Below are 13,684 nucleotides of genomic sequence, written 5' to 3'. Positions count from 1 at the left end.
ATGTGAGAAATTCCGGATTGTGTTAGAATTCAGTTATAATGAAAACAAGGGATGTTGCACATTTTTAATGTTCATGAACAACATATTCAGTCCAACCGAGTCTGCAATTTTCGTGAAATTTTGTTGTTTTCAGCTCCTGATGGATCTCAATTTCCCCTCAGTTGTTGTAGATGGCATCATGAAGTCCTCTACAAGGATTATATTTTGGGTCAAATATCACACACAATTAAGTAAACTACTGAAGCTAAAATATGTTGTTTTAATGAAAATATTCAAAATCTTGTCGTCAGATACATCTCAGATATCAGGATGCAGCCTTTTCTAGTTGTTGTTTAATTATGTTGAATGTGAACAAATGATAAACACTTCATTGAAGGAAGCATGCCTTTTGTTAGCAATGGTCTCAGGCTGCGGTTAGCGATCTATGACCATTATAGCTATCTTGTTATATCATAAAACCGTACGTAATGTCAATTTAGAGCTAGAATTACATTTTATGCACAAACCACATATGGAATCTCGACGGCATAGCGTTAACTTAGAAGTTTCTGATAGATATATCATATAGATTTAGTCTCAGGTTAATTTCCCGCCGTGTAGGGACACCACGATGGTAAAATCCAGTTAAATACCTACGCATTATGAGTTAAACGAATCCTCACTATTTTTTTTGTCTGAAAGAAAAACACCACACTGACTCGGCAGTTCGGAGACAGAGATGTCATTAAAATCCAACTCATTTCCACCGTTATCTTTCGCTCAAATAATCCCTTTCTTTTACAATATAACAATATAACGATAACATTTCAATATTGAAGGGAAATTAGTTGTACAAGGTCATCCCCGTCTTCGCTGATCTTAATTCAATATTATTTTCTTACTTCAAAAAGCTTTGGTTGGCGAAATAAAGACGCATTAAACGTTTTCATAATACCTGGACTCGAACCAGCTCCCACCTAAACTGAAACATCTATATGTGGCCATACCGGTTCAGCTAGCCGGTATCTCAAAATAATATGGCGAATCGATGATGATATTAGGTATGTAATGGCACGTTTGTAAAACACTGTTGCAAATGTAATTTGTTACGAATGTGGCCAGACACATGCGCACGTAACTATTTTGCTGTTGTTTATCAGTATGTATACGCGTAAAGATTATATTCCATGTATTGTATTTATATACTTTTCAACATTGTTGTATACTTTGTCGATTTCTAAATTTAACTGCGTCTCAATAATAATAAAGAGTTATATAATAACATAATAGACCAAGTCTGAAGAATACAATTACAAGAATATATATATTATCAGTTTATTCAAAAGTAAAGTCACAATTCTCTAACTAAAAGTTCAGAAAAATACATCATACACTAAGGTAGTTCTAAGGACAATCATTCGGTACAATATGTTATAGAAATAAGTGATTCCATTACAAAATAAACACTAAATAAATCTTCCTTTCAAGGATTCTACCAGAACTGTGAGACACAGTGGAGGTACATGGCGGCATCATTAAGAGCTTCCGGTGTATAGTAGTGCAGCAGACGCTGTTTCCAGATTCCCCAGGAGTTGGCGTCGACCAGTTTTGGTATAGGACGATCCAACAAAGTGATCGGCGTGCCGGTTTTATAGTGGTTTGCGACCCATGCGACAGCATCCTAAATGAAAAAGTAGAAATGTGTATAATGGACTTGCCCTGCTTAGAATTTGGAACAGTCAATTTATTAGCATTTATTTTTATGCTTGGATAGAAACAGATTTTGAATTGCTGTCAATGTAAATATTCTTTTTAAAACTGATTTTACCAGTTTACAATGTCACATAGATGTTCAGCAAGGAAATTCTTGAAATACATTTTTTTTAAGTAAAGAGTACCGCATCTCCCCGCCTTTCCCAGTGATCATACATACCTTTATGCCATTGAATTCAACAGAGGCAAGGCACGTGCAAACTTCGTCACGTGGTTTATTGTTTTGCACGTTGTCCCAGGCGGTCTCTTTGATCTTGTACCAGAGATCCCACATATGAAACACGTGGGCAACACGTTCAACTGGTGACCAGTGTGGACCTACATTAATAAATCTCATGTAATGAATATGGATATGGTTATGATAATGATCAATATTAATAACAATCGCAACTTTTCGACATTTTCCTTCAGTGTTTGGATAAGGACGAGAAGTCGTCGGAGTGTATCGAAGCTAAAAATAGGGTACACATGCCAAAAAGAAGAAAAAATATATAGAAGAACGATCACGTACGTAACATATTGATATGAAAAGCATATGTCGTATATAAGAGGTAAGATTGATAGATTCGCCGGATGCATGGCGTGATTATAACAGTCTGAGTCTGTATTTTAAACTCATTAAAAACAATGGATTTGTTAAACAAAAATGGCTTTAATCATTGTTCTTCATATATACCAAATATTTCTAAAAAAAAAACAATCTTAGACATAAATACATTTAGCCGCCCGAACTATGACATTATGCCCACCAATTGGTAAATGGTCGGTGAACAGGTAAAAATCAAAATAACTTGACATTTTGTGATATGAAAAATTAATTATCAGTAACAGTGTGGCCATACCACGTGACATTGACGTCATTTTCGGCATCATTTCCAAGACAAATGTTGCTCGATTCGGAAAAGAAAATAGCCGTAAATATTTTATTTCTGTACCAATTTCTTTGGGATATGCACCAGTCTACGGGGAAAAATATAAGCTTTCCACAGAATATTGGATATTTTTCCGTTTATAAGACGTTTTATCAAACACTTTGCATAACCTTGGAAGTTGCTTGTATCAGAGCGGGCTTCAGTTGCAAGCTATTTAGTTTCTGGCGTTATCTGGTCTACGCATGAATAAAAGTCAGGTTTACATCAACCGGGAGTACGGAAGGCAAAACTCTACTTAATATGTTCATATTTTTATTATGAATGATATAATCTTATATTTTCTTCATTGTCAATTCTGGCACCAGTTCCAAGTCGAAAAAAAGGATTACAGTTTAAAGCAGATTTAGAATCCGTTGCAAATGCAAAGCAACATGCCTACCGTTCTCTTTTCTATAATTATGTTAACCATGAAAAACATTTTATTTACTATATACGATTACATAAACACAAAATGAATATTTAAATGATTTTTTTACTCCGCTGCGCTATAAGTGATTTTAAAAGTCGTAAAATTGTTTGTCTGTATTTGGTAAAGAAATTGATTTGCTCTTTAATCATTGTTCTTTCACGGTAATGATTATGAAAAATCTATTTGTGTCATGTAGCAATACTTAAACGTGGAAAATAGAAAACAGAAACCTAGCTAAATATCGCCCAAAACGGCAAAATTGAAAATGTTGATTGACTTAGCTAGCCTGTCCAATGAACGTGTACATTCAGGGATCACTCCGATTTGTATGCGTGAAAAAGGGTTACGCCTCAACGCGGCAATTTTAAAGTAAAAAAAAAGAGCTATTTATACGTATAACCATATACATGTATATATAAAGAACCCGTAGCAATGTTTTAGTATGATAGATTCAGCTTTTTAACACAGTGGCACTCGTTGATAAAAAATATTTTTACATCCTGTTTTCATACCCACGGTAACCGTTTTTCGTAAACTGGATATAACTTCGTTAACTTAAGAACACTATTAAATACTATCTATTTTATAATTGCATTTATTTCTGTTGATAAACTGCATAGCTGACAAATTTATTTAATTATAATCAGTCAACTCAGCTTAATCAGAGAGCTCACCAATATACATTGTAAAGAGAGGAAGGGAACGGAATATTTATGGTTTGAAAAACATTTAAATCGAGTAGACCTTTTTAACAATAATGTCTCTTTCAACTGAATAAAAACGATAGGGCTATTTGGGACTATTTCTTATCGATGTGGTCATTGGCTGTAAATGCATGGATTATTACACGCGGCATGACCTGCAGATGTCCTCAAATGGCTTTTTGTAGCATTTTAAGATTTAAAAACGGACCACACATTAAAATCTAAAACAAGATAAACATGACGCATTAACTAAATAAGTGAATTATCTGATATGTAAATAAAGCAGTAAGTCATTTGACAGTTGAAGGATAAAAATTGAATATACTCTTCAATTGTAATCGCAATTTTAGTAAGCTTATGCTAGCTATTAATTATTCAATGGACGCATCAGTGTCATATGGACCCTAGTCTTAGATCTTGCCGATGTTGCTATTACAGATGTTAATGTAAATATTTATATAATTATTGATAATCATTGTTATTTCCGTCTTTTTGAATGTTTTGTTTTCAAGAAATTTGACTGTGATCGATGGCTATTGGTTTGTAAAATCATTTATCTGTTTACTATTTTCTACTTTGTTTACTCCACATGGCGTCCATTCTCGTTCTTATTCATGGCTATTTTGGGTCTTTTTGATAAATTATTCGAGAATCATAAGTAATGCAACTAAGTAACAATACTATCAGATTTACACGGCAAAGTTCCAAGTTCAAATTGTGATTTCGTTTATCAAACTCTTTTAGAAATTTTATCTATACAACAATTCCAGAAAAAATATAAACCTTTTAAAAGTCTCTCTTTTGAGGACAGAAAAAACCTATTTGTCACATTCACGAGTGTCAGTGTTTGTCATAACTCTTGACAAAAAATAAAGTGAAAAAATACCTTTAGCTTTACAACACTCGCGTTAAAGTGTAACCCTTTCCATAGCATACAAACGGTGTTTTTTTTTTATTTTAACTCTTTCTCTTACTGAGAGCACATATATTTCTTATCAATTTCGCCATTGTGAAACAGAATAAAACACATTTTACTACATAGGATAAATGAGCAATACTTAAAACATCTTCAAAACGAAACCAAAATATTATTTTCCGACAGGACTAAATCTAAGTGATTTGACGTGCACTATTGCGATACAAAGTTATAGGTGTTATTGCTTTAAGGAACAATCAGTTTTTTCACAATCTCTCTGTGAAAGATCAACAATGATAAACTAAATTGTAGAAAAGAACGGTAGGGCATGTTGCTTCGCATTTGCAACGGATTCTAAAATCTGCTTTTAAACTGTAGTCCTTTTTTTTCGACTTGGAACTGGTGCCAGAATTGACAATTGAAGAAAAAATGTAAGATTTATGTCATTCATAATAAAAATATGAACATAATTATTTAGGTAGAGTTTTGCCTTCCGTACTCCCGGTTGATGTAAACCTGACTTTTTATTCATGGCGTATCAGACCAGATAACGCCAGAAAACAAAATAGCTTGCAACTGAAGCCCGCTCTAATACAAGCAACTTTCAAGGTTATGCAAAGTGTTTGATAAAATGGCTTATAAACTGACGAATATCCAATATTCTGTGGAAAGCTTATATTTTTCCCCGTAGACTGGTGCATATCCCAAAGAAATTGGTACAGAAATAAAATATTTATGACTATTTTCTTGTCCGAATCGAGCAATATTTGTCTTGGAAATGATGCCAAAAATGACGTCAATGTCACGTGGTATGGCCACACTGAGTAATCCACATGACCGACGGAAATGTCTAAAAACATTCTTTATAATGTATCGGAAATTATATCGTGCAAATCTTAAAAAAGTGGGGTTTCTTTTTTATTTAGATCGCTTATTTATTGTATCATAAAGGTTTTTCTTTATCAATTGCTGATCAATCATCATTTCAATGGTCAAACTTTTGAAATATAATACTAATTCAACTCAACTTGACAGCGAAAAATGAGCATAATGTCACTGAAAAGCAAATCATTAAAAGTAAAGATAAAGTTTGAAAAAGCTGTGCAATAAAATCTTAGAACCTTCCATAACATCTTATTCTTAAATACATAAACATGTAGTATAAAATAAAAAATCTGTAAAGATTTGTTTCCCCATTTTCACTAAATGTTTGATTTAAACATTTGATTATCATTATTCTTTGACAGAATATTTTATAAAAAGTGTAAAATATATACAGCATGATAACTAATGGTGTTCTCCAACTTAGCAGACGACTATGTACTTGTTTCGTTATCCAAAAACTGGTTTAGACAAAATGTTAAGAATGTTGGACTATTCAAAGAATGGAGATACTATTATAATGCAGAAAAATATATATATAATGAACAACACCAATTAAGACATTGGTGGGGGGGGGGGGGGGCCCAAACGAATTTTAGGTATGGGCGCCTTACATTATTCTCTGAAACCGAAAAAGCTACTGTCATTTAGTGTTTATCATTGAAAAGATTCTATCTACTAACCTAACATTTGAAAACACCATGTTCCAAAGCTGAGGAAACGTACTTCAGCATAGCCGGAAGTCTGATGTGGTTCTATCAGCCCTGTTAATATTACTTTAAGTAAATGATACAAATCTGTGGTGCTACCCAGAGGCACTTTATGGTTGCTGAAATATGGAGCTCCTATTCTGAAAGACGATACATGTACGGTTTACTCGAGACTGCTGCTTCAAAACGTTTGTTTAAAACATATGCAACAGCTTCCAAGAAACGCATCTTCAAACTATTACTCGTATTTGTTTTGAATATTACGAGTTGTTGAGCCCTGATAGAGAATATTAGGAAACTTGCAGTTCTTTGGCAATTTGATGTAGATTGTCGGCATATTTTTAGCGAAGAAATATTCAATTATTCGTTTAACCCAGATATCATAATGGATTCCGGAACGTTTTGGTTTCATTCCTGATATATTATTAGGATCACCTCTGCAAATATTCTCTGACTGATGTAATGTACAATTACTTACAATCGAGTTTATTTTCCGAGTAAATGGCAGTGGAAAGATATTCTCGTCAAAGCAGATGCTTAAGTCGGAAAAACCAATATCAAATAGATTGTATTGTTTCAGCTGCGACATTTGTGGGTTTGTAACTAACCTTCATTCGTGTTAGCCAGTGTTCGAGGCCTATGGTTACGTAAGCAGGAACACTCTCTCCCTATCACATATCTGCAGGAAACTCTCAAGAACATCGCTTTATTGGTTTCACGACAATATTGAGCGTCAGTGCACAAAATGCTAAAACTTAATACAGGAAATATTATCTACACCAGATCTGTTTCTGTATCAGAAATACCCGAGAACGTGAGAATTTGTGGAACATGCTTATAGACTGTCTGGGATTTACTTGGTTCCGTGAGTTAATAACAGATTGTCCTCTTGAACAATGTAAAACTATAATGTATGGAACAGAATTAATGCATTTATTCTATCTTGCTTGATGACATTGGAACTTGCATTATGCTTAATTCCATCTTGCTTGATGACATTGGAACTTGCATTATGCTTGATTCCATCTTGCTTGATGACATTTGGAACTTGCATTTATGCTTAATTCCATCTTGCTACGATGACATTAGAACTTGCATTATGATTGATTCCATCTTGCTTTATGATATTTAAAACGTTGCATTATTCGGATTCCATTGTTCATTATTTTCATTCAAACATTTCGTAGTGACCAATTCTTTCATTGAGTGATAACTATTAAAGTGAACAAGCCATTTGGAATACTAAAATGTTTAACGTCTTATACCTTTATGTATAAGCTACCTTTCTTCATGCTCTATACAAACCATTTACGGTTTAGTTTTTTGTGTATTACTTTTATGTAGAAGTCATTTAAAATTGACTATTTTTTTGTTCCCTGATGGCATTTTGTTAAAATGGGACTTTATTTGATTTACAACTCGCATGGCGTGATTACTTTTAGCTTTCCGCTTCATATCCATTATTCAGTGTTTATGCTTAATAAAGCTCGGTGTCTGAGCTTTGTGGATTATGTTTGATCATCTTACATTATGATAAACAATTTAAACAATGTCTAGCCGATTTGTGAACTGTTAAGGGGCGAGAACTCTGTTATCGATATCAACGGATTTTTTCCATGATTCGCCTATCATCGGAATTTTCCGGTGGTACATGTATATATTACGGAATACCCGTTAGGGCCATCGTGGTTATACGTTAAAAATACAGAGGACGACAATGCTATAAAATACGTACCAAGCGCTTAATACATTAAATTGCAGTGGAAAGTAATATAAATACAAGTAGTAAGGATTATGCAATATAATTTTTATACATGTACTATGTATAACCAGTCTAATAGAAAAAATATGTTAAACGTAAACAGTTATTAAATGGGGCAGTTATACGTACAGTGGCGGATTCAAGCCTTGGCTTAAGGGCTGCACCTACCGCCAAAGAAACGTTGATGAGTGGTCATAGTGTACTCCCTTATCAAAACATATAATGCTGTCATCCAGTTGTTAAGCACCTGCCTACGATTGCGAAGGTCTTTATCTAATGACTTGGACATTGAAAAGCAAAACTTATTAATTGGCCTTTTAACTTAATAAATGTCTCAGTCACTTATAGTGGCGAATAGGTATGTAACACATTAAAATATACATGTATAATAAGGAAAGAAGGAAGTTGTTTATTTTTGTGACATAGTGCATAGTCAATTACAAATGTTGGGCAAATGTGTGTCTGATTATAGATCAGACATCCCGCACACACCACCACATTCACATTACATTTGTGCTTAAAGATTTACTATGCACATCTTTCAGTAATTATATTTTTATCACAGAAATTTATTGAAATCTATAAAATTCTTACTAAATATGTTTTATTTAAATAAAAACACATACACATAATGTATAGGAATCTGCTTTCCTTATTACGGGTCAAGTAAAGTTGTGCCTGTCTTTAAAAGAAACTTCCATATATATTTTTGTAATAACACTATACATGAATATTCATACTGCCCAATTACAGTGTAAAGTATTTAAAGCACAATGTTTGTGTGAAGCCAAATTATATTTATTTCATTTTACAAAAACAAATTCAAGTTTGTACTGTATAGTCTGATTTTATTGACCTGTCAATTATGAATACATTATAGGACTCATTTAAATATTCGATCCCACTTCGGTTTGGTCCGTGTAGTTTACGAGAATTAATATGGAGTATTTTAGTCATGGATTGAAAGTCACGCCAGCTAAATGTGAAGGTTTTCGTTAATTCACAATAGGACAGTCGGTAAAGAGAATGTCTGATAATTGAGAGGTCTGTGGTTCGATCCTTACTGTTGCCATTGTTTTAGAACTCTTTCTTTATTTTTGCAGTATATTTTAATGGAACAGATTTGTAGTGTGTTTTACGGCATAGAAAAGACATTAATTGATTTTAATTCGTTTTAATTTTAAACATGAATTCTTAAAAAAACATGTTATTTAAAAAGAGTATATACATAACAAAAGTAAGTAAAACATAATCAAACAAAACGAACAACATAAAATAATCATATGAGACGCGTCACGACAAAACCAATATAATGGGTTTGCGACCAGCATGGATCCGGACCAGCCTGCGCATCCGCGCAGTCTGATCAGGATCCATGCTGTTCGCTTACAAACTCTATGACAAGTCAAGAAACCGATAGCGAACTGCATGGATCCTGATCAGACTGCGCGGATGCGCAGGCTGGTCTGGATCCATGCTGGTCGCAAACCCATTATGTTGGTTTTGTCGTGACACGGCTCATATATAGATTCAATAATGTTGAAAGTATTAATAAGAGAAAAACATAGACCAACGCGGCCTCGAATTTAAAACGCGTGTTGCACTTAGATTATAAACTCGTGATTTACCCTATTGCGCTATAATGCTGAGTACACTTAGTTTAGAGATACAAATTAAATTAAATTCCATCGTACAGCGTACATCTCACGGAACTTATCGAACATTTACCGAAGATTAATATACTGTGTGCATCGACCGTGTAATCAATATGTAATTGACAGGTTAATAAAACCAAACAATACTAAGTCGTGGCCACGAGTTACTAAGTGACATGTGTGTGTTTTTATTTATCTCTTTAGTTATAGCCCTTTGTTGGGACAATTCTATAATAGAATTGGTCATTTTGTACGTACAAAGGCCTGTTAACATTTTTTATACCATAACTTGAGAGGGACTTAGTCCTGGTTTATTTTATTGGGAAGGGACATTGCCCATGGACAGTAGATATCCTATAAGGATGTTTGAGGTCACAGGTCAGATAAACATGACACTTCATGCAAAATCCTTGTCTGATGAATGATTTAGAAAGAATAAGCCGTAGTTTATATAACTTAAAAAGATCAGTAGATGACACCTTATAATTTTTAGGCAATTTGGTCAGAAATCAGGGTCACAATGACGCTAAATCTTTGACCAATCAATAACTTTTATAAATGGCACTTTTACGGACAAATGAAGTAGGGGCATCCTTGTTAGGAAAATTCATATAAATAGTGTAATTTGATTGGTTATTTATCTCGTTCGCACGACTTAACTTTTTCGTGGCCACGACTAAACTTTCTCGTGGCCACGACATAGTAACTTGTTCCAACGACTTATTTATCTCGTGGCCACGACTTAGTAACTCGTGGCCACGACTAAGTTATCTCGTTCCCACGACTTAATTACCTCGTGGCCACGATTTAGTAACTCGTGGCCACAACATAGTATCTCGTTCCCACGACTTAACTATCTCGTGGCCACGACTTAGTAACCCGTGGCCACGACACAGTATCTCGTGCGCACGAGATAAATAAAAACACACACATGTCACCTTCGTGCCACCTTAAGTTTGATAAAATTCAATTTCACTTATCACACACGCTCAAAAAGAAGTGTAAACAATTGTATAAGAGGTGAGTTGCCACTTGTAGGATGAGTTATTAGAGACATATATAACTTTTTTTTCCACATGCTGGCGGAATCTTCAAAAACACGCACTTTTCGTCTGTCGCATCGTGTTCTCTTGTTTTTTAGTAAATTAACATGTCAGTCCCCAACTAACACTGCTCTGTATACGCCCCTATATAAAGTGGACGTAACTTTGTTTACTCCACGTGCCAAAATACGGGATCATCCGGAAAATAACGGGATGTACCGACAAAGCGACACCTGCTGTCATAATATGAACACAAATTATTGCAACTCGCATTATGCTTACTGCCAACTGCTTAGTGCGTACTGTCACATGCGACTATAATATCGCTATCGTTGTCATCTTCGTTGTCGATGCGCAGTGATCATGTATTGCATTATATTTGTAATCAGTGAATATATTGAAGCATATGAATACTAATACACATCAAATCAGCCAATTATTGATCAAAATGAATAGTTTAATTTGACATAATGTCGACAATATAAGTGGCAGATTTATAGCAAATTAAAGATACAACTACCATGTTACATATAGTTATAAAGAATGTTATCTTAAACACCAAACATAATACGTTGTCCTTAAAAAAAGATGCAATTAAACATATAGCATATTAAAATCTGTGAGTTTGGTGGCTTAGTAGGGAACACATAAGGTTGCAATTACATGAAAGTGCATTCAGTAATCATAAGGCATGATTGAATTCAGCAAAACGCAGGTTTTCATTGTCATAAAGAAGTATAGAAGCAAGCATAATGTAAGTTCCGATATCATAAAGCAAGATGGAATAAATGCATTAATTCTGTTCCATAATAATGAAAAATGACGAACGCCTTTTCATAAATTTCTCATTAACTAAATCACTATTACGTTTATTAGATTAAATGATGTATTGACATGAATTGTGATACATTTTCGAACGTTATATGTTGTGTATATTGTAATTTGTATTTGTACCAATGAGAAATGTTTTCTGATACGTATGTCTTATTTGTAATTATGTAAGAAAAAAACCATGATATATTTAATCCTCGAGTGCTAGGAAACTAAAATATAAATACTTCTATGAATAAGTAGAATATCTCATGAATTATTTATTAAAGTTTTACAATATTCAAAACTGTATAAAATCGGGTTTTCCTTTCATAATCTTTCATCATTTTTGTATAAATGAAGAAAATACTAAAATAATTAACTACAGCTTTATATTAACTATATCTTCTGTTAAGAAGAAGATATGACTTTTATTTAGCACTTTTTGCCAATTCCCCTTCATTATTTTTAAGAAATCAATAAAAGGTGTTTCCCACTTTAAAAAGCTTTAGTTTCGATTTCGTTGAAGCTATATAAAGGAGAAATGCTTACAATCATATTAAGGATACACTTGTAGTTGCCATGTTTTCTTGTTAGATAATAGATCAATAAATTAAACACAGGTGTGAATTACTTTTGCCATAGAATGAAAGATTTGATATAGATCCCACAATATAAATATTATATGATTTTTGTTTTTGTTATGATATATTTTTGTAATGTTATCGCATAATATTTAAATGGTATTATACATGTATTGTTACTGTAAATATTGTATCTGTAAATACTGTTATGCTCTTCATCTTTGGAGGAAATAAAAGTATCTATCTATCTATCTATGATAACTACGAATGAGTAACCATAGTTTCTGGGTCTATATGAGCTTGAATTTTATAGCGTTCCTAAAAGAGTTCGTATAAAATAAGCCAGAACGTTTCACAAGTGTTATAGATACATAAATGTTCAGAAATTCAAATAGAAAGTTCAGTCTCACCCAGTCCATCTTTTGAGTTGCCCAGAGTTGAGAGAATTTTGTCAACGATGTTCATGGTAAGTGTTGTAAAGTCGTGGTCCAGCGGTTCTTCCGGTGCATGGTCCAGCACAGCTATTTCCTCACTCAGGTCTTGGTTCACCGTCGGCACGAAGTTCTTCGCTGATGCCCGGTTATTGAAAAGTTTAAGCCCTCTTACCGTCATGGAATGTATAGCATGAGCTATTGTCTCATTGTAACGTGACGTCAGACCTGAATGCGGGAACGTTTTTGAGCAGTCTAACGTCGCACGTGAGACGGCGGCGAACGCTAGAAGCGATGCAATTACGTGTAACGTCACCATTTCACTATGTTATGTTTAAAAGAAGTGAAATAACTTCAAAAAACCGATTAGAATTTTATAGGACCTTATCTGGTTGAACTTTGACACGATATTTGTTCTGTATTTTATGCACTTAAACATTTAAGCAGCTGTCGCTTGATTAGATTGTAGTTCACGTTATTAGAACACATACTTTACTGTACGACCCACATTAAAAGCGTATCCCTATCTCCATTTTCCTTTTATCTATGCTCGCAGTCAGAAAACAGTGTCTGTCAATCTTATAATTTTAAATAATTGAAAAGGTTTCAAAACAGAACAACAACAACAAACTAAATGTGTATGATTTAGCAAATATATATTTTGTTTATGGGTAATTCGAAACTTTTTCTGACCTATTTCAAGTTAAAGATGGCCTTATATTTCCTTAACGTGGTTCACATATCACAAATATCTATCCAGTATATCAACTTCAGACAGATTATCGTATTGTGAAAAGGTTACAGGGACATCAGGTGATTGGATAAAAACAATAATGCTTTAAAGCAGCACGCCTCCAGATTCATCCTAATTTTCATGAAAATTTCATGAAAATTTTGAAAATGAATTTAAAGGTAAAATATTGTGAAATAAACAAAGAAAGTACTTGACACATTACTATCGGCACTTAAAATCCACGTAAATTACCAAAAAGAGGTCAAACTGTGCATAAATAGTTCCTACTGCGTTAGTAACGCAGTAGAAATATGGTGATAAATACTACAAAATACAGTCATTAATTACACATAAGATATAA

The 13,684-nt window shown here is 33.7% G+C and overlaps 1 protein-coding gene across 1 annotated transcript; it reads right to left on the bottom strand.

The window, feature by feature from the left end:
* Positions 1–1,300: 1,300 nt before the first annotated feature.
* Positions 1,301–13,114, bottom strand: LOC132737211 (uncharacterized). The gene is made up of 3 exons (XM_060724470.1): positions 12,570–13,114; positions 1,913–2,070; positions 1,301–1,660 (listed from the first exon to the last, which is right to left on the bottom strand). The coding sequence occupies exons 1-3, from the start codon at positions 12,907–12,909 to the stop codon at positions 1,472–1,474; spliced, it is 687 nt and encodes a 228-aa protein (XP_060580453.1). The 5' UTR covers positions 12,910–13,114; the 3' UTR covers positions 1,301–1,471.
* Between the last annotated feature and the right edge of the window lie 570 nt (positions 13,115–13,684).

The sequence above is a fragment of the Ruditapes philippinarum genome, unplaced genomic scaffold (assembly GCF_026571515.1).
Source record: "Ruditapes philippinarum isolate M1 unplaced genomic scaffold, ASM2657151v2 ctg3297_1_1_1_1, whole genome shotgun sequence".
Lineage (NCBI taxonomy): Eukaryota > Metazoa > Mollusca > Bivalvia > Venerida > Veneridae > Ruditapes > Ruditapes philippinarum.
This window is presented reverse-complemented; position numbering and strand designations above follow the sequence as displayed.

Excerpts from the sequence above, each read along its gene's own strand:
- LOC132737211 (XM_060724470.1), bottom strand. The coding sequence starts at position 12,909 with ATGGTGACGTTACACGTAATTGCATCGCTTCTAGCGTTCGCCGCCGTC. Across the intron at positions 2,071-12,569 it reads CAACTCAAAAGATGGACTGG|GTCCACACTGGTCACCAGTT; the intron begins GTGAGACTGAAC and ends TTATTAATGTAG. Across the intron at positions 1,661-1,912 it reads TTGAATTCAATGGCATAAAG|GATGCTGTCGCATGGGTCGC; the intron begins GTATGTATGATC and ends TTTTTCATTTAG.